General features: G+C 34.3%; 1 protein-coding gene across 7 annotated transcripts in view; it reads right to left on the minus strand.

The window, feature by feature from the left end:
• Positions 1-680: 680 nt before the first annotated feature.
• The window catches only part of LOC102615564 (cyclic nucleotide-gated ion channel 1-like), a 42,483-nt gene continuing 15,748 nt past the window's right edge, over positions 681-27,415 (minus strand). For 2 of the 7 annotated variants that reach the window (XM_052433330.1, XM_052433329.1), the window contains exons 2-8: positions 25,370-25,512; positions 3,067-3,226; positions 2,701-2,892; positions 2,320-2,600; positions 2,049-2,160; positions 1,688-1,909; positions 691-1,328 (exon numbers count right to left, since the gene is read on the minus strand). In XM_052433330.1, the coding sequence (XP_052289290.1) occupies positions 951-1,328; positions 1,688-1,909; positions 2,049-2,160; positions 2,320-2,600; positions 2,701-2,892; positions 3,067-3,226; positions 25,370-25,410 (1,386 nt within the window). In that variant the 5' untranslated portion in view covers positions 25,411-25,512 and the 3' untranslated portion in view covers positions 691-950. Of the gene's footprint in view, positions 1,329-1,687; positions 1,910-2,048; positions 2,161-2,319; positions 2,601-2,700; positions 2,893-3,066; positions 3,517-25,057; positions 25,656-27,415 lie in introns of those variants that run through there. The other 5 variants (XM_052433326.1, XM_052433325.1, XM_052433331.1 and 2 more) reach the window with 4 other exon arrangements.

The following is a 27,415-nucleotide window of genomic DNA, read 5'->3' on the forward strand; positions in this document are numbered from 1 at the left end:
TAAAGAGGATAAAATAGCCAACAATTTTGATTTTTTTTTTTTAGTTATTTTTGTCTACAAACTATTGTTAAGAGTAATATTGTCTTTGCACAATCAACTAACGGTCAATATTAAAATTAACTGATGGTAGGGAATTTTTTACAAATAAATCAATTCTCGCTATCTACTTGCAACAAGCCCAAACCTCAGGAGAGGTTTTTAAAAATTACCCGTGTATTGAGCTGCCACAGAAACCTTTTTATAGTTAGCATAAAACGCACCATTTTGTGCTAACTTTTGTACTAAATGTTGTAAGAGTCTCATTTTCCAATTTAATATCATCCGTTGTGTCTCTACTAGTTATAATTTCTATTATCTTTGTCATCCATATTGCCTAAGAATTTTCTCGTCTTTACTTAATGCTGACAGAGCAAGCCAAGATAATAGTTTGGAAGTTCTCCTGAGAGTCAGCTCTGTGTGTGTGTACATAAATTTGAGCTTTTTAGAGAGCTTTGAGCTTTCATACTGTTATTAGAGCAAGGTAATTCCATTACGGACTGACGTTTAGCAGTTAAATGCTTACTCCCTTGGTGTACATATAATTTCTGCATGATAAATTTTTCTGCAAAAGGGACGGTCCATACTGCCATCCGAACCAGAAATTAGCGCATAGAAAATATATATGTTCAACACTACAAAGGAGTTTTGCTAACTTCATACATATATATACATCAACTGTATCAGGCATCGGTTTCTAATATCTCAAACTCAAATACACTCGTCCAAATTTATTCTTGAGATAGGTCCTTAATTAAGATCATGAACAAGGCCTAAAATACTAACGTTGCTGCACCAGATCTGAATGCCCCAAATATTATTGTAGATGGCGACGGTGGCGTTCCTTGTGCGGACGCATGTGCACTCCATCTAGTTTGTCAAAATACATGTATACATCCAGTGCAATGTTTTGCTTAATGATCAATATTCAATAGTACCTGCTTTAAATCATCCGCCATAAGAACAAATGCTTCAACATTTGTAAGAGCTTGAATTGTTTTAGTTGATATAGGAAGGTTGGATGAGTCGCGGTCAGCCTTCGCCCAAGCAATGAGTTCTTCTCCAGAAAAGTCACCATCTTCCAGATGGTTGTTCAGGTTACCAGAATTGCTTGAGAATCCAGTTATGCTCCTGGAAGTGTAGGTCCTTGACTTGCCTTGCAGCACGAAGAGCATTTGATCAATTGGGTTTCCCTCCCGGAGAATGTAAGAGCGCTCTGTGAAGACAACCGGCTTCACAACATCACACAATCTCTCCAACGATGAATCACTCCAGTTTCCAAACTCTTCTACCTATACAAACATACATCCAATATCGTTACTATAATCTAAAAGGCATGATGCTGATAATGAAATTCAGCTTCTGAATGAAGAAAATTGAAAATAAAACTTCATCTAGAACTATCTCAGCTGAAATGAGATTCATTCCCTAACACTAAAACATATCAGGTTTGAGTTCACGTTGAGGTGATGTGGACTTTAGCGATTGCGCTTTCAAAACTATGCAAAAGTTCAAACAGTTACAAACATTTACCCTCGAGTTCATTCGATTGGCTACAAAAGAGCAAAATATTTTTATTAGTTCTCCTTTGTCAATTTCACAAATTAACGAATAGCAGACACAAATATAGTTGTAAAGATTTCTCACTCACTTTTTTTAGCAAGTCTAAGCAGAGCTTCTGTTTTATGTTATTTCTGAGGTGCCTTGGAAGATGATTCACCACATACTCTACGTCAACACCCGTGGTTTGCAATTTCGATTTCTGATATTCCTTGATCTCCTTTTGGAGTTTCTTAGGGAGCTTTCCAAAGGGCAGCCACCGGTCTATTTCTCGTACCTTCTGTCTTATCTCATATACTTTTGACGTTTCAGACTGCACATTGCCCAAGAATCATGGTTCATAGAAAAGTAAAATTTATTGCGCTTCCTCTTAATCAAGCATAAAAACCAATTTTGAGAGACAAGATGCAGATGATTAAAAGAAAAAAATGAAAAAAATAAGGTACACCAACCTGAACCTTTCCAATCAAAAGGAAAAACAACACTACCCCAGTGATGGTAATTGAAATTACAAAGATGTTTTCCAAGACATTGGTACTTAACGGGAGACCTTGACCAAAACAACTGCAAAAGTCAAACCCACAAATGTGTTAGAACCAATGTTTTGAGCTTAATTGATAAAAAACACAAACATACGTATGCTTTAATATATGCACAAAAAACAAAGAAAGGCGTACACAAAAAGATTGTTAAGAGAAGAATGATGTATATTCACAACTTAACCTGAGAGTTTGCAGGCTCCATTGAAAACAAGGAAAGTACCTCCGAAAAAAATTGTTTTGATCCAAAACACCAGATTGAATAGCATCACGGAATATCCCAAAATCATAGATAGTTGCATTTTGAGTCTTTGTAGAGCAAAAATCACTAGAAAATGTGTAGTTTGTTAAACTGTCATCACAGTGTAAAGGAAGGAGGCCACATCTGGTAAAATCTGTGCAGGCTTTCTTCCAACATTCAGCCTTTCTTTGTACGGCGAAAAAATACCATAATGATCCAAACACCTAAAGAACCATCAAGTAGATCCCAGGAACTATAAATTACCCAAAAAAACAGTAAAGAGAAATAGAACATTTTGGAGAGTTGAGAGGCAAGTAAACTTACATTAGCAGCATGTAGGTAACCGAAATTGAACGTCAGATTGGCCCATTTATTAAGGTTATATGAATTCTTCCATTCTGTAATCAATTTAGCCAATCGGATAACCTTTAACCCATGTTGTACAAGAAACAGGTTCATCAGAGAGAAAAATTCCTGGCCACTAATTCTTTGACTATAAGCTAGAAGCACCAACACCTGAATAGTTTGTAGATATTAAAAAAAAAAAAAAATTAATCGTACAAAATACAACCTATACATGCTTGCTAGGAATCCAACATAAATTACTTTGGGCGGTCAGAGGTGTGCGTGTGTGCCCCTCCTTCGCAAGTTGGAACAAACAAATTAAAAGTAGACAGAACAAACAGTGACCTGTGGGAGTGGAAGAATGATGGAGAGATCAAGTAGGAAGACGGGCAACAGAGATTTGCTATAATTTCGATGTATACTCTCCCGTATTTCTGAAGTTCTATTTGTCAAATACCATATACCAAATGCTGAACGTTCAGCAATAACCACACTCATCACCCATCTGTCAAATTGGAAGCACTTTTTCTCATCGTTGGTCACAGGAATGTACAAGAAAACAGGATCCAATACCATTGAATACAAACAACACAGCCAGAAAGCCTCATGCAGCGGAATATAGAGAAATGGAACTCCAAAAACAGATATTTCTCTTACTTCACCCTGCGGAATACGCAGAAATGGACAAACATTTATTTCTCTTACTCCTCTCATGATCCTACTGGTCCTGTTCATTTCAACGCCAGAAACCAGTCTCGACGTTCCTTCCTCTAAATTCATTCAAGTCTTGAGACCTTGGAAAAACAAAAAAATCATCTTCATCATGGTCACATATACAATAATTGTAATAATATATAGCCTGATCATAAGTTCAGTAGGACTCTATAAGTATATCATCAAATTAATAAACAAGTCACTTACGAAGGAAAATTAAAGTAAATGAAGCAAAGCTTAAATTCAGTTTCCTTCAATTAAATACAGGTGGATCCTTCACGAATCAGCACTTCAGTGGCTCAGTCTTCGGTGGATGCTTATGTTATGTGTTAATAAATATCAGAGGCACGACCCAAAGACTTCGATTTTTCAAGTCAACCAGGAACACATAATTATTGTTTGGGGTCCGCTTATAATATTTTCAGGCTAGCTCTGTAGCTCAAGCATGAAAAACGGGGAAAGTAAAGTGCAAGAAAATTCCAGATTCTTTTTTCAATTGTTCTTTATACTGTGTAGCTAATGTACAAAAGTGAAAATGAATCTTTGCATGCATTTTTTAAATTAGCGGCATAAAAAGAATGGAGTGAAAAGTACAGAGACCTTGAATGATCATTGAAAGCCATTAAAGAATGTAGACAAAAGTTAATTGCATTAGAAAGTACTAATAATGAATTATTTAGACAAAATATAGTATTGCAAAATCAATGTCAGATTTTATTACTTATCAGTTATCACCAGAAAACTCAAAACACTTCAACAAAAGCTAGCACTAGAAGAAATATTTAACCATTCCCCAGTAGGACAATTAATAAAAATTCAAAAAATTTCTTCCCTTATTGGTGATAGTATAGACATTGTAAAAAAAAAAATTATAAAAATTTTTAGCAAGATTTTATTTCAGTAGCCAATCAAATATTCTATAGCATATTAAATTTCTTAGAATTGTTAAATTACAATAAGAAATTTATGCCAAAATCTTAGTACATTAATAAGACCATTATATAATAAATTAAGTAAAAATGGACAAAAGTATTTTAAATTTTATAGTGAATATATTAAATTAATACAAAAACTTAAAGAAATAGGATTTTTTTTTTCTCTACATCATCATATGTTAATTCCTCATTATTACATAATTCTTCAAATAATTCTTCATCTAAACATTTTTAGGATTATTAAATATTAATTCTATAATCTTATCTCTAATATTATGTAGAGTTTTCTCTTTATCTGTATTTAAATTTTTTACTATAGCCATATTTATTTCTATTTCTTCTTCATTTTCTTCTAATTATGGATTACCTATTTTTCTATAATTATTAAACCTCTGTGTAACTTAATTATGTAATTCTTAGTGCTTTCTATCTTGCTATCTATTGCATTTTCTTCCTCCGATAGTGAGTCAAAAAATGCAATATCTACTTCTTTTTCTATTGCTAGTGATTTCTTTTCGTAAGGCAAAATATGCATCTCAAATTTAGGTTGTACAAATGTTGATTTTTTAAAGAAATTTATCCCATTAGTAGTTGTTAATATACTACTATTATCTTCTAATATAAAATTTAATCCTAAAATAAACTTATATCCTACTTTTTTACAACAGATAAATGTTTGAGGAACTCTATTAACGGTTTCTCTAAACTCATTCATTTACTGTTAATTTTATTAAATTTAATTGTATTTGTAAATCTCTTTGTGTATTTTTAATATTTTTTATTTCAACTTTTAAAACTTCTACAAGACTTTTGATTTATAATTCTACTAGTTTAGGTGCTTTTATGTCTAATAATTTTATTAATTCTATTATTTCTTTTTTATTACGGAACCTTGTAATTTGACTATTAAAATCAGCTAATGACTCTTTAATATAGTCTAAATTCTTTCTTCGTGTATTTTATGTTACTTGCTTCAAAAAATTGTCCTAACCGTAATACTAGTTCTTTAAGCTTTTCTAGTTTAACTTCTAAGTGCTGTCCAAGATTAATTATTAAGTCTATTGTTGACCATTACTCGTATATGGAATATGTTTATATTGATTTTCTAAATGCTCTATATTATGATTAAGTTTAATTTTATTTTCCTATGACTACTAATTTGTAAATCCAAATATGCTAGTTTTTGAAAATTCATAAACTAATTCTTTAACTATTCTAGTTTATTTCTAATTTTAAAAATTACATTTTCATAATGATCTAATAAATTTAGTTGTCTATTGTAACTATATTTTACTATAGATAAGTGTGTAAGAGTGTAATATCTAACACTGACTTTTTTTTTTTTTAATCATTATAGGGTCTAATGGATTTTTTTTTTAATCATTATAGGGTCTAATGGAGATGTGTAATCTACTAGAAGTTTATTATTTTCTAATCTTTTTTCTATTAAATTATTTAATATAGAGTGTTCTGCACTAATTTCTACTTTTTTCTAGCTCTACAATTTTTAAAGCAATTTCTAATTTTTCGGTAAAAGGATTAATCACAAATACCCACAGCCAAATTTGCTTTTGAAAGACTTGGATTTTGCAGTCTTATGTGTGACATTTGTGCTGTGTTATCTATGGCCGCATCCAATCATATCTTACTAAATTTTTGTACCGCGCTACCTAAAATTTTCCCACTACCGGTAATTTGATAAGAGTCTTTGTCTTCTTCAGTCAGGCACGAAAAAAAAAATGTTGGTTCAGATCTAACTATTCAATCAAGAGCTAGCTCAGGACAAAAAGAAGTGTGCAATTAGGGGACGATACCGTAGACAGACAATAGACAAATTTTTCTTTGAATGGTTTACTTTTGACTAAATGATCGGTGATCCAACACCACTGATCGTTTTTCAAAGGGACCCATGTTATGGATGAAAATTGATAAAACTTGAACCCTATTTTTTTTTCCCCCTCTCCGTTGTGTGAATCAACCTTGGTTAATTAAACTCACCGAAATTGGAGGGGGAAAAAATCTTGAAAATACATAATAATCTGCTCCATTTCTACTTAAAAACTTTCTCTTTTATGCATCATACTGGCCTTAAATTCTTGCAGCAGAAAGCAAAACGCAGGGACCATAAAGCCATCAATAGTTCTCTAAATTTCCAAATATATGCAACAACAATAGTCAGTACACAAACTACTTTCAGGAGATTTATTTAACAACTTAGAAACGAGATGTAATTTGTATTTAAAATATAAATCAATGACTATAAGCTTATTATAACAAGCATAGGATGTGACCAGCCTATTTTTCTTTAGCAATAAAATGAGGTTCCACAAGCTGCCTGGACATAGGGTGTGTTTGGGAGAGCAGCTGCCTATATTCTAGGAGGATATGCCAGTGCGGCTGCCTCAAACGTAGGGATGACAAATATTCAATTATGGATGGATAATATCCATCCAAACACAAATCCATAATTATCCATAATGGATATATCCAAATCCATACACAATATTTAATATTGGACATGTATATGGATTTTATCCATATAACTATGGAGATCCATGGATATCCATGGATATTTTATTTTTATTATATAAAAATAATAATCTAAAATAGTTAAAATTTCAATATTAAATTTGGTTATTAAACTATTTATATTACTAATAATATATATATATATATAATAAAATGGAGGTCCGGCGACGGTTCGGCGATGTCCGACGGTGGTCCGGCAACTTTCCGGCGAATTCAGGCGGAGCTCCGGCAACTTTCCGGCGAATTCCTGCGGAGGTCTAGCGAAATTCCGGCGAGGTCCGGTGGTGGTCCAATGACTTTCCGGTGGATGTCCATTTATAATATTAAATTAATAAAATAAAATAATAATTATTAATAGTATTAAATAAGTTAAAAAAATTAGAGGATAATTTTGAAAACTTTAGTTTTTAATATAAGAGGAATTTAAAATTTTCACTAGTTAATATAATATTTTTATAATTGTTTGTTTATTATATTTTTTATTTTTTATTTTATAAAATTAAAATTTTTTAAACTTGTTTTGAGTTAAACGGATATCCATTGGGTAAATATAATTATCTATATCCATCCATATTCATCTGGATATAATTTTAAAATATCCATTTCAAAATCCAAAATTTTTTGGATGGATATTATCCGATCCAATTGGATGGATATTGTGGATATCCATTATGAAGCGATCCAGTTGCCATCCCTACTCAAATGCACACATAATTGTGGGGCGCTCTGTCTAGACGTTTCTGTATTCCTTGTAGAATGAGAGAAAGTTCCTTTCACAGCGGCCATGAGCAATTTTATGAATGAAGTTGCCTGGATGAATAGAGCTGCCCTACTAGGCTTAATGAGTGACATTTTTCAAGTCATCAGCCATAGACAAAAGGCTTCAACTTTATGCTTGAAAAGCTCTGGTTGAGATGGCACGCTGAAGTATTGTTGGCTTGCTCTTACTATCTGTCCATGGCTACCAGAAAATGAGAAAATTCTTTTTACAATGTCCTGGAATAATTTTAAAAATCGAGCTGCTTTAATGAATGGAGCTACTCGTTTCTGCTCAAAGAGTAATAAATCATCGGCTGTGAGAACAAAGGCTATAATAAATCATCAACTTTTGTAAGCGCTTGAATGGTTCCTGTTGAGGTAGGGAGGTCAGATGAAAAATGGTCAATTCTCCAACTCCAAGTCAACGAATATGCGTCTCCTAATGATTCATAGCAATCGTCACATGATTTCTTGACGAGCGAGATATACTGCTTCCCATGTTATAGTTTATAGGGTGATTATGATATATGTAGACCAGGGGTTACGCCTTGACCTTGACCTTGGATACTTTGTTGATGATTTAATTCTAGCAATGTCTGATGGGTCTCATTTGACAATTAATAACAATCCTGCTACCAGATACCTGCTCATCATGGCTGGTCTTGTGGAGGTATTACCCCCAAACAGGCTCCATCGAATACAAAGCAAGAACCTCAGAGATAAACTGTTTTGCTCCATAACACCAGAATTAATAGCATCAAAGAATATCCCAAAATCATAGATAGTTGCATTTTGAGTCTTTGTAGAGCAAAAATCATTAGAAAATGTGTAGTTTGTTAAACTGTTGTCACAGTGCAAAGGAAGGAGACGGCATTTGGTAGAATCTGTGCAGGCTTTCCTCCAACATTCGGTCTTTCTTTGTAGAGCAAAAAAGTACCATAATGCTCCAAACCCCTAAACAACCATCAAGTAGATCATCAGGAATTATAAATTACCCAAAAAGAGTAAAGAGAAATATAATATATTGGAGACTTGGGAGGCAAGGAAACTTACATTAGCAGCATGTAGGTAAAAGAGATTGAACGTAAGCCTGGCCCATTTAGTTTGTTTATATGAATTCTTCCTTTCTTTAATCAATGCATACAATCGCTTAACCTTTAGCAAATGTTGGACAATAAACAGTTTCATCACAGAGAAAAATTTCTGGCCACTCATCACGTTACTATAAACTAAAAGCACCAACACCTGAACAGTTTGTACACCATAAAGATAGAATTATCAATTATGAAATATGATTCCATATGAAAAGAAAAAGAAAATTACAACCTATGTGTGCTTGCTAGGAATCCAACATAAATTGGTTTGGGCGTCCATAGGTGTGCGCGCGTGCCCTTGCTTGGCTAATTGGAACAAATAAGTAAAAAGTACGACAGAACAAACATTTACCTGTGGGAGTGGAAGAATGATGGCGAGATCAAATAGGAAGACGGGCAACAGAGATATGCTATAATTTCGATGCCAATTCTCCCATAGTTGAAAAGCATTATTTATCAAAAAATATATATCACATCCTGTGCGTTCAACAATACCCACCCTCAAAACCCATATGTCAAATTGGAAGCACTTTTTGTCATCGTTGATCACGGGAAGGTACAAGAAAACAGGATCAAATACCATGGAATACACATAAATCAGCAAAAAATTAACTTCCAGGAAACGTTTCGGCAGATCACGAATCTGCTGAAGGGATGTTTTTTCTCCATTACTCAAGCTTTCGATCCGAGTGCGATAAACAGATTTTCCTGCTTCTCTCGCGCTCCTACTGATGCTGTCCATTTCAACACTAGCAACCCGTCTCGGCGTTCCTTCCTCTAAATTCAAGTCCCGAGACTTCATCGTCATCACCATATACGATAATTGTAATAATACATAGCTTGCACTTCAGCTCAGTAGGGCTCTATACGTATGTCATTAAATTAATAGACAACTCGCTTAAGGCTTACATAATCAACGAAGGGGAAGGGAAATTTAAGTAAATGAAGCAAAGCTTGATTTCAGTTTCCTTCAATTAAATACAGGTGGATCCTTCACAAATCATCACTTCAGTGGCTGAGTCTTCGGAGTTCAGAGCATGCTTATCTTATGTGCTAATAAGTATCTAGACACTGTGGTTCCTCAAGACTTTGTCTTCATACACAATCAATCAAACAACCAAAAAAACAAAACAAATTCCAATAAATATGTAATTTCTGTAGCACCTTTTGATTGAGTTGGGGCCGCAGGCAACTAATAGTTACGACTTGAGGTTAGAACTTATCCATATGCACATTCTCAATCTACGGTTCATTAACCAAAATTTTGGCCCCGAGAGGCTGCAAGCCTTATCACGTCCCTCGTGTTTTTTGCTCACTAGTAGAATTGAGTCTTTGTGCTTATTGCTCAAGATAAATGTAAGCCTTACAAATATGAACTTGTTAAGAATCCAAATCCAAACTTGTGAACAATGTCACGATGCCCATTACAAATTTGAGCAATGGTAGGAACAGTCGGGGCCTGCGTCCCCGGTCGCTTTAGAAAATTTTTGAAGACCTCTGACCTTACTTCCTTTGATTTTATAAAAATATCCCATTTGAGTTTTAAAATTATGAAAAGTTCAGTGCTTATCTCTAGTTCAAAAATTGAACTTACTTACTGCTAGTTCAAACACTGAATTTTTGTGTAAAAAATAAATCAATGGTCATATATTGTTATTTAAATTCTTATGAAATTGTATTATACTAATAAGGGTTTAAAATGGAGATAAAGAAATCTCATTTGTTAAAGACTAATTCTCACCCTTTATTATTATTTGAACTCAGATGACTGCGGGTGCAAAACATTTTTTCAGTCAGCTGAATTTCATTAAGAGATGACATTGTATTATATGTTGAATTTGATCCAATCGAAAATTTTTTCTGGCTCGTCACTCTCAGACATAACTTAGTTCACTATATGAGCATATTACGTGATTGAATTTCATTGTCTTTTGTTGATTCTCTGACCATCTTATGATGTCTAGATTGTAGTATATAAACCAGGTAATAGAAGTCTAAATACTTTGTATATAAATTTTAATGTCATACTGTAATTACTGTCTGCCAATACTATTGTATTTTTCACTTTTACAGTCAGAAAATTGTGCTGGGGCTTACTTATGATACGAGAAATGTCTCATTTTTATCAAAAGAAAATTACACTGCAATATACGTCCGTGGCAGGCAAACAAAGGACGGTTAAGGTATCTTCATCTGGATTTGTAATCTCGTTGATGTAGAGTTTTACATCATTAAAGATTCCGCCACGTGTCACACATGAACGAATCTGGCACGTGCCGACCACAATCTCCCATCTCATTATGTTCCTTCCAGTTTTCTCTCACTTTCTCGCGACAGAAAGTGTCGAACTCAATAACAAATAAAAATTTCACAAACCCTTTTTCAAGTGCATTGCATAAACACTTTCTCACTCCCTGAAAAGTTGTTAAAGGTACAATTTTTAACACCCTTTCTGGTTAAAAAAAAAATGCATTTCTGATTCTACCAGGCACTTGAACAGGCTTCGGTTTCTTTGGTTTTGTAAATTAATGGTAAAACAAATTAAAGATTAAAGCTTTTAGGGGTTTGCTTGCTTCTTGCTGTTCATTTTGGTTTCGCAATTATTAAATTTTTAATTACAGTTCTCGTACATTCGTGCATTGATTTTTTTTTTTATTAAGATTCATTCAATATCGTGTTTGTGTTAGGTGCTTGGTTCTTATATGTTGTTGGGTATTGGTGAATGAATGAGATGACAATCTGTTCATAATTATTATTAGGCAATGGTAAAAAGAAAAAAAATTAATTCTGTTAGTTTGGTTGGTGAGAGTAGTCGAAAATATTTAATGAACTACGAATACTTGCGAATGGGTGAATCACGTAATCTTAATTTTTGTGAAGCCGTGTATTCGCAAAGGCAAGTGTGTGGGCGTTAGGGGTGGGCAAATTCGGTTTGGATCGGTTTGAAATATTTTCAAACCGATATCAACCTAAAATTTTTTCAAACCGAACCGATCCAAACTGATTGGATCAGTTTGGATCGGTTTGGATCCTCGGTTTGAGCTTATTAGCTAAAAGCCCACTTCTTTTATATTATTTTACCTAAATTATTTGTTTTTTTTTGTGTCCGTAATCCAAATTGATACCTCTTTTATATTATTCATATCTACTTTGATATCTACATAACAATTCAAAGATACATCCATACAAGTTTGCAGCATAATACATCCTAATAAAGATGTTCTTAACATGTTCATTCAAAACAAACTCACAAAATTAAAATAAACTTAAACAACATTTGACAATTAAAATATTGTGCATCTTGTCCGTCAAAACTTATGGCCCAATTACTTTTGATTTGTCAAAATCTGCATAAAATGATAAATATAATTAGTTAGATTGCTTAACTTAGAATATAATGTAATTATATAATATTTCTAGATTGGATCGGTTTGAATCGGTTTGGAATCCTTCCAAACCGAAATCCAAACCGAGTGATGTCGGTTTGCAATCCAATAAACTAAAATCAGTTTTTTTACTAATGAAACCGATCCAAATGATCGGTTTGGATCGGTTCGGTTAAAATATGCCCACTCCTAGTGGGCGTGGTTGATAGGAAACTGAGAAGCACAAATGCACAACAACTTCTTTCACAATTTTTAAATTTTGAATTGATTGCACTGCACGCAAGTTTCAAATTTTGTTAGTTACAATAATAAAATCGATATGACTACTACATGTCTCCATTTTACAACAGGAGTGCACGGCACCAATCAAAAATTAAATTTTTTATTATTTAATAATAAAAAAATTCTGGATTAATTTTATTGCACACCCAATGAACAAAACAAACAAAAACTAAAAAAAATAAAGTAAATATCATTGTCGGTGGCCATCTTTATCCAGTCATCAAAGAATTGGGTAAAATTATTGAGTGTTTTAAGTGTATTATTATTCTGTGTGTTTTTTAAATTATTAATTATTTATTGTGGTTATATATTAATTATTCGTAATAATATTTTATATACATATTAAAATGAATAGATAAAAAATAATACTCTTCAAGTACCAAAGAATTTTTCTCTCTTATAAATTGAATCCAATAATTTAGTTATATTTATCTCATTATCTGTAATCTATTATTACAAATATTTAAACTTAAAACATACAAATCAAGATAATGTGATTGTTAAATTAAAACTCTTTCCAAAGTCAATAAGTAATCTTTCACAGCTTACAAGGCCTCAACTGATGAGCATTTATTTATGCATTTTGGATGGCCATAGGAATTATAAATCTTCCAGAGGCATCAGATTAAGGACGAATTACAATAAATAATAAGTAAAGCGATTGTCACAAAAAAAAATTTTATTTCAAGAATAATTAGTGTTCATAAAGAGTTATGGATGCATTAGCGTTTATTTATTCATTTCATGTACTGAATAAAATGGGTGGCTAACTTATATTTAAATTGTCAAATGGTTCTGTTTCGGCAATATAAACTTGGTACTTATGTTTTGGAAAATTTTTAAGATTATATAAAATACTGTTGCTTGTTTAGGAAAATAACTGTTTGATGTTTTGGCAATATACCCAAGGTAATGTTGCACTCCGTTCTATTGATATCTGTAGTTCTATTAATCTTTTGATAATCATTTTTTTGAAGTTTGACAGCTTCAGAAACGATATTAATCTCAATTGTTTTTATCATTAAGTTCAAACTTTGAATTTTCTACTTAATGATGTTTTGAGAAGTGGGAAATTTGTTGTTTATGCTTTAGATTGCATAAGTCCAGACACAAGATTTGGTTATGGAATTGAATGTATCCTGTGAAATCTTTTTACGATTGAGGGTTCTTTTCTTGGTTACGGTGGTGTCATTGGGTTTCTGATATGCTCAACAGAGGGACCTCATGTTGATTTTGCGAACCCCATCTATCCTATTGAGAAGTTGGATGGAGCTGACAAGCATAAAAGAGAATTAAGGTTCTATACCTCAGAGGTAAAGGCTCCTCATTTCAAGTCTAGCTTTCCTTGGTCGTTGCTTCTTGATTCTTTTTCTTAGATAACCTAAATGCTTGTGTGGTTGAATTGTCATTGAGTTAATATTTTGGTAGTGTTACTGTGTTAGATGAGAAAGTATGATGGCCTGCATTTAATATTTGTGTTGTGTTGACAGATTCAATTATATAGTTGCCTCCGCGTTGCCTGCATTTTTGAAGAGGGAGGTGAGCGTACTTAGTGATTCTCCAACTCCAAGTCAACGAATCTGCGCGTCCTAATGATTCATAGCAATCATCCCATTTATTTATGATTAGCGAGATTTAGTGCTTCCCATGTTATAGTTTATAGGATGATTATGATATATGTAGACGAGGGGTTACGCCTTGAGCTTGACCTTGGAGACTTTGTTGATGATCTGATTATAGCAATGTATCATGGTTCTTGTTAAGTAAATAAGAGCATCAGCTCTGCCATATCATCATCCCCACCCCGGGGTGGGTCACCTCAGCCAAATGGTACGAGCAGAGCACTGATAATGAGCCTTATACAAGCATGGACCGACCAAAGATGAGTACCGGCCAGGGGGATACACCGACCAGAGACATATACCGAGCAGATACTCATTCCCCAAAGAGCGGGAACACGATCTCACAAGATCTCGACAGTTGCGCTTTTCCCAGAACTGTTGAGGGAGACACGATGTCCCATGTTTGCCCACAATGTAGCAGTTGGAGTCCCATGAGGGGCTGCCATGACCCGAGAAAGGGGGGATGAAGGGTGATCAGAAACGTGGGACAGCGGCTATAAAAGAGGAAGAAACCAATGAAAAAGAGATAAGAAAACTGAGAGAGAGGGAAAACTCTGCCAAAATGAAACTAGACTGTTTTTCTGCCTAAATTGAGAGCGAATCGTAAGCCATTCTGAAATCTAAATTGAACCGTTTTCCCGTAAACACCTTGTGCTAACTTAGGCATCGGAGGGTTTACGCCGGTAAAACCACCGGCGTCTCTGATCCATTTCTTTGTGAATGCAGGATTAGCGAGATAAAAAGGGGTGATTTCAACCTAGTGACGTAAGCGGTCGTTAAGGCAAGGAGAGAGTGACATCGTCCCATCAAACATATAAACGTTGGTGGAAAATCTGGTCGGGTAAAGGGCGAGCAGATTTCAACATCAACAGTTCTCATTTGACAATTAATACTTATTTTATTATATTAATAGCTTACTTTTAAACTTCATGAAAATTATATGATTATCGTTCAATTTAGATTTTCTTTTATTATAAAAGTTTTGCCAGTGGCCATCTTAGCGATGGATTGATTAATAAAATTTTCCCATTATAGGATGGAATAAATATTAAAATCAGGAACACACTAATTTAATATCATTCGATGTATCTCTACTAGTTATAATTTCTATTATCTTCATCATCCAAGTCACCTAAGAATTTTCCCATCTTTACTGAGTGCTGACAGTGCCACAAGCAAGCCAAGATATTAGTTTGTTAAGTTCTCTTGTGAGTCAACTCTGCGCGCGTGTGTTAGAGCTTGGTAATTCCATTACGGACTGAAGTTTAGCAGTTAAATGCTTACTCCCTTGGTGTACGCATAATTTCTGAATGATACATTTTGCTGGAAAAGAGACGGTCCATACTGCCATCCGAACTAGAAATTAGGACATAGAAAATATATATAATCAAACACTATAACGGAGTAATGCTAACTTCATATATATACACATCAACTGTATCAGGCTTCGGTTTCGAATATCTCAAACTCATATACTTCCGTCCAAATTTATTCTTGGGATAGGTCCTTAATTAAGATCATGAACACGCCCTAAAATACTAACGATGCCGCATCTGATCTGAATGCTCAAACTATTATTTTAGTAGCCGACGCTTGCGCACTCCATCTAGTTTGTCAGAATACTTGCATACGGTAGCTGCATTGTTTTGCTTAATTATCAATATTCAATAGTACCTGCTTTAAATCATATGCCATAAGAACAAATGCTTCAACTTTTGTAAGCGCTTGGATTGTTTTAGTTGATATAGGGAGGTTGGATGAGTTGTGGCCAGCCTTCGCCCAAGCAATGAGTTCTTCTCCAGAAAAGTCACCACCTTCCAGATGGTTGTTCAGGTTACCAGAATTGCTTGATAATTCAGTTACCCTCCTGGAAGTGTAGGTCCATAACTTGCCTTGTAGCACGAAGAGCATTTGATCAATTGGGTTTTCCTCCTGGATAATGTAAGAGCGCTCTGTGAAGACAGCTGGCTTCACAACATCACACAGTTTCTCCAACGATGAACCATCCAAGTTTCCAAACTCTTCTACCTATACAAACATACATCCAATATTGTTACTGTAATCTAAAAGGCTCAATGCTGATAATGAAATTCAGCTTCTGAATGCAGAAAATTGAAAATAAAAGTTGATCTAGAACTATCTCAGCTAAAATGAGATTCATTCCCCAACGCTAAAAACATATCAGGGTTGAGTTTATGTTGAGGTGATGTGGACTTTAGCTATTGCGCTTTCAAAACCATGCAAAAGTTCAAATAGTTACAAACATTTACCCTTGAGTTTATTCGATCGAGTTAAAGAAGAGGAAAATATTTTCATTAGTTTTTCGGATTGTTGTTTATATGCTGCTAGCCTCTCCTTTGTCAGTTCCACAAATTCAGAAGTAGGAGGCACAAATATAGTTGTAAAGATCTCTTACTCACTTTTTTTAGCAGGTCTAAGCAGAGTTTTTGTTTTATGTTCTTCCTGAGGTCCTCTGGAAGATTGTTCACCAGATATTCTACATCAATACCTGTGGTTTCTTGCACTTTGGATAACTGATGTTCCTTGATCTCCATTTGGAGTTTCTCAGGGAGCTTTTCAACGGGCCGCCACTTGTATATTTCTTGTACCTTCTGTCTTATCTCCTCTGCTTTTGACATTTCAGACTGCAAATTGCGCAAGAATCATAGTTCATAGAAAATTAAAATTTATTGTGCTTCATCTCAATCAACCATAAAGAACCCATTTTAAGAGACAAGAATCAGACGAGAAAATAAAATAAAATAAAATAAAATAAAGATACACCAACCTGGACCTTTCCAATCAAGAAGAAAAACAGCACTACCCCAGTGATGGTAATTGAAATCACAAAGATGTTTTCCAAGACATTGGTACTGAATGGGAGACCTTGACCAAAAGAACTGCAAAGTCAAACCCACAAATTTATTAGAACTAATGTTTTTGAGTTTAATTGCTAAAAAAACATAAAAATACGTATGCGTAATTATATGCACCAAAAACATAGAAAGGCATATGCACAAAGATTGTTACAAGGAGAATGATGTATATCCACAACTTAACCTGAGATTTTGCAGGCTCCATCGAATACAAGGGAAGAACCTCAGAAATAAATTGTTTTGCTCAATAACACTAGAATTAATAGCATCATAGAATATCCCAAAATGGTAGGTAGTTGCAATTTGAGTCTTTGTAGAGCAAAAATCATTAGAAAATGTGTAGTTTGTTAAACTGTTGTCACAGTGTAAGGGAAGGAGACGGCATTTGGCAGAATCTGTGCAGGCTTTCCTCCAACATTCGGTCTTTCTTTGTAGAGCAAAAAAGTACCATAATGCTCCAAACCCCTAAACAACCATCAATTAGATCATCAGGAATTATAAATTACCCAAAAAGAGTAAAGAGAAATAGAATATATTGGAGACTTGGGAGGCAAGTAAACTTACATTAGCAGCATGTAGGTAAAAGAGATTGAACGTGAGCCTGGCCCATTTAGTTTGTTTATATGAATTCTTCCTTTCTTTAATCAATGCATACAATCGGATAACCTTTAGCAAATGTTGGACAATAAACAGGTTCATCACAGAGAAAAATTTCTTGCCACTCATCACGTTACTATAAACTAGAAGCACCAACACCTGAACAGTTTGTACACCATAAAGATAGAATTATCAATTATGAAATATGATTCCATATGAAAAGAAAAAAATTACAACCTGTGTGCTTGCTAGAAATCCAACATAAATTGGTTTGGGCGTCCATAGGTGTGCGCGCGTGCCCTTGCTTGGCTAATTGGAACAAATAAGTAAAAAGTACGACAGAACAAACATTTACCTGTGGGAGTGGAAGAATGATGGCGAGATCAAATAGGAAGACGGGCAACAGAGATATGCTATAATTTCGATGCCAATTCTCCCATAGTTGAAAAGCATTATTTATCAAAAAATATATATCACATCCTGTGCGTTCAACAATACCCACCCTCAAAGCCCATATGTCAAATTGGAAGCACTTTTTGTCATCGTTGATCACGGGAAGGTACAAGAAAACAGGATCAAATACCATGGAATACACATAAATCAGCAAAAAATTAACTTCCAGGAAACGTATCGGCAGATCACGAATCTGCTGAAGGCATGTTTTTCCTCCATTACCCAAGCTTTCGTTCAGAGTGCGATAAACAGATTTTGCTGCTTCTCTCGCGCTCCAACTGATGCAGTCCATTTCAACACTAGCAACTCGTCTCGGCGTTCCTTCCTCTAAATTCAAGTCCCGAGACCTGAAAAAATAAAGTCAACTTCATCGTCATCACCATATACGATAATTGTAATAATACATAGCTTGCACTTCAGCTCAGTAGGGTTCTATACGTATGTCATTAAATTAATAGACAACTCGCTTAAGGCTTACATAATCAACGAAGGGGAAGGGAAATTTAAGTAAATGAAGCAAAGCTTGATTTCAGTTTCCTTCAATTAAATACAGGTGGATCCTTCACAAATCATCACTTCAGTGGCTGAGTCTTCGGAGTTCAGAGCATGCTTATCTTATGTGCTAATAAGTATCTAGACACTGTGGTTCCTCAAGACTTTGACTTCATGCACAATTAATCAAACAACCAAAAAAAAAAAATTTCCAATAAATATGTAATTTCTGTAGCACCTTTTGATTGAGTTGGGGCCGCAGGCAACTAATAGTTACGACTTGAGGTTAGAACTTATCCATATGCATAGTCTCAATCTACGGTTCATTAACCAAACTTTTGGCCCCGAGAGGCTGCAAGTCTTATCATGTCCCTCGTGTTTTTTGCTCACTAGTAGAATTGGATCTTTGTGCTTATTGCTCAAGATAAATGTAAGCCTTAACCTGAGAGCTTGCAGGCTCCATTGAAAACAAGGCAAGTACCTCCGAAAAAAATAGTTTTGATCCAAAACACCCGATTGAATAGCATCACGGAATATCCCAAAATCATAGATAGTTGCATTTTGGGTCTTTGTAGAGCAAAAATCACTAAAAAATGTGTAGTTTGTTAAACTGTCATCGCAGTGCAAAGGAAGGAAATCACATCTGGTAAAATCTGTGCAGGCTTTCTTCCAACATTCAGCCTTTCTTTGTACAGCGAAAAAGTACCATAATGATCCAAACACCTAAAGAACCGTCAAGTAGATCACCAGGAACTATAAATTACCCAAAAAACAGTAAAGAGAAATAGAACATTTTGGAGACTTAAGAGGCAAGTAAACTTACGTTAGCAGCCTGTAGGTAACCGAAATTGAACGTCAGATTGGCCCATTTATTAAGGTTATATGAATTCTTCCATTCTGTAATCAATTTAGCCAATCGGATAACCTTTAACCCATGTTGTACAAGAAACAGGTTCATCAGAGAGAAAAATTCCTGGCCACTAATTCTTTGACTATAAGCTAGAAGCACCAACACCTGAATAGTTTGTAAATATTAAAAAAAAAAGAAAATTAATCGTACAAAATACAACCTATACATGCTTGTGTCAAGGAAGCTCATTATGCATGGAAGGATGCAGCACACGTGTGAGATGAATACAGTCAGCTGAATCAATTGAAGAGTGAAGTGCCAGCTCAGCTGAAGTAAGTTAGACACGTTAAGATCATATTCAGTTAGCTTCTTTATTTTCTGTTAAGCTGTAAACAACTGAGTATAAATACAAGCATCTTGTAATCATTTTGTTATTAAGTAAAATGAAATAAAGCATTTGATTCAGAAGTCTTTTACAAATTTTCTTAGCACTTTAAATACATTTTCTCAGTAACCAAACAGTCTATTCATTCAAGCTTTTAAGCTTTCAAACATGGTATCAGAGCCATACAGAGCTAGTTCTAGTAATCAACAGTCAAGCTTTCGTAATCAAACAACAAACAACACAAATCAATCTACTCAAATCAACTTCTCCTTTACTAATCCTATCAAGTTAGATCGATCAAATTACTTACTCTGGCGCTCTCAAGTTTTAGCTTCAATAAGAGGCAATCGTTTGGAAGATTTCGTCACAGGAGCCAAATCAGTACCTGATAAGTGTCTTCTGTTAACTCAAGCAAATGGATCTACACAACAAATTGAAAATCCAGAATATCAGATCTGGAGATCACAGGATCAGACACTTCTTGGCTGGCTACTGTCATCATTAAGTGAAGGTATCTTAAGTCTTGTTATCAATTGTGAGAGTTCATTTGATATATGGAAAACTTTGGAAAAGAAATTTGGAGTTCAATTTGAAGCTCGAGTTCTTCAGCTCAGATATGAACTAAACATTCTTAAAAAGGAAGCTCTTAGTGTTGAAGATTATTGTATTAAAATAAAAGCAATAGCTGATAAGCTAGCCAATGCTGGTAGTTCAATTACAGAGAAGGATCTTATGTTAACTATTCTTAATGGATTAGGACCAGGAGTTCGTGATATTGCTACATTTATAAATGGTTCACGAATGGAATTTGATGATGCTTATGCACTGTTACTCACTCATGAGACTAGATTAGAGCAGGAGCAAGGTGACAGAAGTATGTTTAATGCAAACTATGCATATACGAATGCATATTATCCTAGAGCTTATTTTGCACAACGTAGAGGAAGTTTTAAACGAGGAGGTTATTCTGGTGGTAGAACTCCTTTCTTTGGCAGAGCAAATATGAATTACTCTCCAAGAATATTTAATGGAGGTGTTAGAAATGGATATGGCAGAGGATTTTTTCCTAGAAATAACTCAGCTGATTTCAATCATTTTTCAGCTCCTAGGAATCCAGTACCTAAGAACTCATCCTTTCTAGCTAGAAATGGTGCTAATATGAGTGGATCACAAGGAAGCTTTAATAATGCTGGGGAGCTGGTATGTCAGATTTGCTTTAAGAATGGTCATACAGCTGATGTTTGTTGGCACCGATTTGTTGAAGACTTTGTACCTGTTCCAAGAGGTTTTGGCAGGGAAAAAACACCAAGAGCAGCATATTTCTCAAACTTTGATGGCTCTACTTCTAATCCAGATTTTGGCTATGAAAATAATAATATGTTTCCAGGTTATGATTCTATATCTGGCAATAGTTACTATTCTAGAACGGATGGATACACTTCTGGAGCAGCTGGAACAGCTTTCATGGCTAATTTTGAAGGGACTGCTGATGATGGATGGTATCTGGATAGTGGGGCAACTCACCATTTAACCAACAATATGGAGAATTTGCATATCAATGAAGAGTTTAAAGGTACTGATCAGCTTATCATTCGAAATGGTCAAGGTTTGTCTATTACTCATGTTGGACATGCATTTCTGGTATTAAGAGCTTCTAAATCTTTATCTACACATGCTAGAATAACACTTAAAGATGTGTTACTTGCTCCTTCAATTGCCAAAAATCTATTAAGTATTTCCAAACTCACATCTGATAATCCTGTATCTGTTGAATTTTGTGGAAATGTTTGTTTTGTGAAGGACATAAAGGGTCAAGTTCTTCTGCAGGGTATTGCTGAAAAAGGCCTTTACAAGCTGCTGCTGAAATCTAATTCTCTTTCTTCATCACCTACATCTTATCTTTGTAAATCCCAACCAAATAAACCAGTTTCTATGTTATCTGCTTTCAAACACTGTGATAATAGTACTCGAGCTTAAGAGGATAGATCCAAGAGTACCTAGTATAATCATCCACAAAACTAATATAGTATTTGTATCCATCTCTAGACACAGTGGGTGAAGGCCCCCAAAGATCAGTATGAATCAATTCTAATACCCCTTTTGTTTTTGTTTCAGTTATTGAGAAATGTTGCTTATGGACTTTGCCTAGCTGACATGCTTCACATAAAGTATTTGCAGAAGATAACATGTCTTTTGGAGAGACTTTAAACTGTTTACATGATTTGAGCAAATGCACCAATGTCATTGAGCTTGGATGACCAAACTTTCTATGTAACAAAGTTATCATATCAGGTTTGACATTACACTTATTTAAAACAAACTGATAGCAAGCTCGAGTACTATTATCACAGTGTTTGAAAGCAGATAACATAGAAACTGTTAAATCACAAGCATTTGAAGTTTTTAAATTGTTCAAAACTCAAGTTGAGAATCAGTTTGATACCAAAATTAAGAGGCTACAATCTGACCTTGGGGGAGAGTTTAGAGCATTTATTGATTTTCTGAATCAAAATGGAATAATGTTTAGACACTCATGTCCTTACACTCATCACCAGAATGGTATTGTTGAGAGGAAACACATGCATATAGTTGAGCTAGGCTTAACCCTCATGGCTCAAGCAAACATTTTTCTTCAATTCTGGTGGGAAGCTGTTCATACAGCAGTGTATCATATTAATAGATTGCCTACCCCTGTTCTGAAATTCTTATCTCCTTAAGAGAAACTTTTCAAACACAAACCAGATTACACATTCCTGAAGTGTTTTGGTTGTCTTTGCTACCCATACTTGAGAGATTTTAACAAACATAAGTTTGATTTTCACACCTTTAAATGCATTTTTATTGGATACAATCCCTCTTATAAAGGATACAAGTGCTTAGCAAGTTCTGGCAAAGTCTATGTTCTTAGACATGTCATTTTTTATGAAAACACATTCCCTTATCCAATAAACACTACATCTCACTCATCAGAAAACCCCATATCTTCTGAAACCTCAGTGTCTAATTTCTCTCAACAACATATCTATCATCTTTCTACAATGGCCTTACCCAACAGCAGCTTTGAAGGTCTTCAATCAGCAGGCTCAGCAAGAAGTGAACAAATGCCCTCTGTTCCCACACATACAGATATTCTGAATCAACAAGAACATCCATCACACACATCTTTAGAGTTATCATCCTCAACCTCACTATCACCAAACACATTACCAGTACAATCATCCATTCTACAATCAGAGGAAACTTCTATTCCACATAACATAGACAAAATTCAAACTAGAAATCATTCCCAACCATCTTCTCATCCAATGATTACCAGATCAAAATCTGGAATCTTCAAACCAAAGGTCTATACAGTCACCTTAGCCAACAAAGAACCCAGTACAGTTCAAGAAGCTCTTAGTAGTCAGAATTGGCATCAAGCCATGGTAGATGAGTATGAAGCTTTGATAAAGAATAAGACTTGGTCACTGGTACCATTTTCAAATGCATACAAAGTAGTTGACAACAAATGGGTGTTTAGACTTAAGCAAAATACTGATGGAAGCATAGCCAAACACAAGGCCAGGTTGGTTGCCAAAGGTTTTCAGCAAACTGAAGGTGTGGATTACTTTGAGACCTTTAGCTTAGTTGTAAAAGCTTCAACAATAAGGATTGTTCTGAGTTTAGCTGTGATGCATAAATGGAAAATAAGGCAAGTGGATGTGAATAATGCCTTCTTGAATGGAAACTTGACAGAGGATGTCTATATGTATTAGCCTGAAGGTTTTATTGATCAACAAAAACCCAATCATATATGTAAGCTTAATCAAGCCTCGTATGACTTGAAGCAAGCTCCTAGAGCTTGGTATGACAAGCTTAAGAATTGTCTTATTGCTAATTGGAAATTTCAGAATTCAAAGGCTGATACCTCTCTCTTCTTCAAAGAAGTGCAGGGTTCAATGATACTTATCTTAATCTATGTTGATGACATTCTAATAACAAGACCTGATAATGGTGAGCTGGAAAAATTCATCTAAGAATTCAGTAAGACTTTTGCCTTAAAAGACTTGGGAATTCTGTCATATTTTCTGGGGATAGAAGTTTCCTATGCTAAAGACTGCATCTATTTATCTCAGAAGAAATATATCTTGGATTTGTTATCCAAAGCTGATATGCAAAATTGTAAAGGCTGTGACACTCCCATAGTTACTGGAACAAAGCTTCAGAAAGAAGTCAAAGGCTGTTTGGGTCAATATATTGAGGATGCAACAAGCTATAGAAGCTTAGTTGGAGGTTTACAATATCTGGTATTAACCAGACCAGAGATAGCATTTGATGTGCATAAGTTGAGCCAGTATGTGACAGCTCCAACACTCCAGCATGTTATGGCTTGTAAAAGAGTTCTTAGATACCTTAAGGAAACTGCAGATCATGGTTTGAAGTTTTCAGCAGGTGGGGAAATGAAGATCACATGATTTACAGATGCAGATTGGGCATGTGATGTTGATGACAGAAAATCAATAGGAGCATGTTGCATTTATTTTGGAAACAATCTAATTTCATGGTCATCCAAGAAGCAGGCTGTGGTTACACGATCCAGTGCAGAGAGTGAATATCGTGCTCTGGCTTCTGCAAGTGCAGAGATAACATGGATCCAGCCATTATTCAGTGAACTCAACATTAAGTGTACTTCATTACCGACTATCTGGTGTGATAATATAAGTGCAACAGAGTTGGCCAAGAATCCAGTTTATCATTCAAGGACTAAACACATTGAACTGGATATGCACTTTATTAGAGACAAAGTTTTGGCAAAGGAGTTAGAGATTAACTATATTCCCAGCGAGGAGCAAATTGCTGATGCTTTGACAAAGCCTCTGACATTCATTCATTTCAATTATTTCATAGACAAACTCAATGTGCAACCATGCCCCTTGAGTTTGAGGGGGGCTGTCAAGGAAGCTCATTATGCATGGAAGGATGCAGCACACGTGTGAGATGAATACAGTCAGCTGAATCAATTGAAGAGTGAAGTGCCAGCTCAGCTGAAGTTAGTTAGACACGTTAAGATCATATTCAGTTAGCTTCTTTATTTTCTGTTAAGCTGTAAACAGTTGAGTATAAATACAAGCATCTTGTAATCATTTTGTTATTAAGTAAAATGAAATAAAGCATTTGATTCAGAAGTCTTTTACAAATTTTCTTAGCACTTTAAATACATTTTCTCAGTAACCAAACAGTCTATTCATTCAAGCTTTTAAGCTTTCAAACAGCTTGCTAGGAATCCAACATAAATTACTTTGGGCGGTCAGAGGTGTGCGTGTGTGCCCCTCCTTCGCAAGTTGGAACAAATAAATTAAAAGTAGACAGAACAAACATTGACCTGTGGGAGTGGAAGAATGATGGAGAGATCAAGTAGGAAGACGGGCAACAGAGATTTGCTATAATTTCGATGTAGACTCTCCCGTATTTCTGAAGTTCTATTTGTCAAATACCATATACCAAATGCTGAACGTTCAGCAATAACCACACTCATCACCCATCTGTCAAATTGGAAGCACTTTTTCTCATCGTTGGTCACAGGAATGTACAAGAAAACAGGATCCAATACCATTGAATACAAACAACACAGCCAGAAAGCCTCATGCAGCGGAATATAGAGAAATGGAACTCCAAAAACAGTTATTTCTCTTACTTCACCCTGCGGAATACACAGAAATGGAACTCCACAGACATTTATTTCTCTTACTCCTCTCATGATCCTACTGGTCCTGTTCATTTCAACGCCAGAAACCAGTCTCGACGTTCCTTCCTCTAAATTCATTCAAGTCCTGAGACCTTGGAAAAAAAAAAATCATCTTCATCATGGTCACCGTATACAATAATTGTAATAATATATAGCCTGATCATAAGTTCAGTAGGACTCTATAAGTATATCATCAAATTAATAAACAAGTCACTTACGAAGGAAAATTAAAGTAAATGAAGCAAAGCTTAAATTCAGTTTCCTTCAATTAAATACAGGTGGATCCTTCACGAATCAGCACTTCAGTGGCTCAGTCTTCGGTGGATGCTTATGTTATGTGTTAATAAATATCAGAGGCACGACCCAAAGACTTCGATTTTTCAAGTCAACCAGGAACACATAATTATTGTTTGGGGTCCGCTTATAATATTTTCGGGCTAGCTCTGTAGCTCAAGCATGAAAAACGGGGAAAGTAAAGTGCAAGAAAATTCCAGATTCTTTTTTCAATTGTTCTTTATACTGTGTAGCTAATGTACAAAAGTGAAAATGAATCTTTGCTTGCATTTTTTTAAATTAGCGGCATAAAAAGAATGGAGTGAAAAGTACAGAGACCTTGAATGATCATTGAAAGCCATTAAAGAATGTAGACAAAAGTTAATTGCATTAGAAAGTACTAATAATGAATTATTTAGACAAAATATAGTACTGCAAAATCAATGTCAGATTTTATTACTTATCAGTTATCACCAGAAAACTCAAAACACTTCAACAAAAGCAAGCACTAGAAAAAATATTTAACCATTCCCCAGTAGGACAATTAATAAAAATTCAAAAAATTTCTTCCCTCATTGGTGATAGTATAGACATTGTAAAAAAAATTTTATTTCAGTAGCCAATCAAATATTCTATGGCATATTAAATTTCTTAGGATTGTTAAATTACAATAAGAAATTTATACCAAAATCTTAGTACATTAATGAGACCATTATATAATAAATTAAGTAAAAATGGACAAAAGTATTTTAAATTTTATAGTGAAGATATTAAATTAATACAAAAACTTAAAGAAATAGGAATTTTTTTAATCTACATCATCATATGTTAATTCCTCATTATTACATAATTCTTCAAATAATTCTTCATCTAAACATTTTTTAGGATTATTAAATATTAATTCTATAATCTTATCTCTAATATTATGTAGAGTTTTCTCTTTATCTGTATTTAAATTTTTTACTATAGGCATATTTATTTCTATATCTTCTAATTATGGATTACCTATTTTTCTATAATTATTAAATCTCTGTGTAACTTAATTATGTAATTCTTAGTGCTTTCTATCTTGCTATCTACTGCATTTTCTTCCTCCGATAGTGAGTCAAAAAATGCAATATCTACTTCTTTTTCCATTGCTAGTGATTTCTTTTCGTAAGGCAAAATATGCATCTCAAATTTAGGTTGTACAAATGTTGATTTTTTAAAGAAATTTATCTCATTAGTAGTTGTTAATATACTACTGTTATCTTCTAATATAAAATTTAATCCTAAAATAAAATTATATCCTACTTTTTTACTACAGATAAATGTTTGTGGAACTCTATTAACGGTTTATCTAAACTCATTCATTTACTATTAATTTTATTGAATTTAATTGTATTTGTAAATCTCTTTGTGTATTTTTAATATTTTTATTTCAACTTTTAAAACTTTTACAAGACTTTTGATTTATAATTCTACTAGTTTAGGTGCTTTTATGTCTAATAATTTTATTAATTCTATTATTTCTTTTTTATTACCGAACCTTGTAATTTGACTATTAAAATCAGCTAATGACTCTTTAATATAGTCTAAATTCTTTCTTTGTGTATTTTATGTTACTTGCTTCAAAAAATTGTCCTAACCGTAATACTAGTTCTTTAAGCTTTTCTAGTTTAACTTCTAAGTGCTGTCCAAGATTAATTATTAAGTCTATTGTTGACCATTACTCGTATATGG

The sequence above is a fragment of the Citrus sinensis genome, chromosome 9 (assembly GCF_022201045.2).
Source record: "Citrus sinensis cultivar Valencia sweet orange chromosome 9, DVS_A1.0, whole genome shotgun sequence".
NCBI classification, from domain to species: Eukaryota; Viridiplantae; Streptophyta; class Magnoliopsida; order Sapindales; family Rutaceae; genus Citrus; species Citrus sinensis.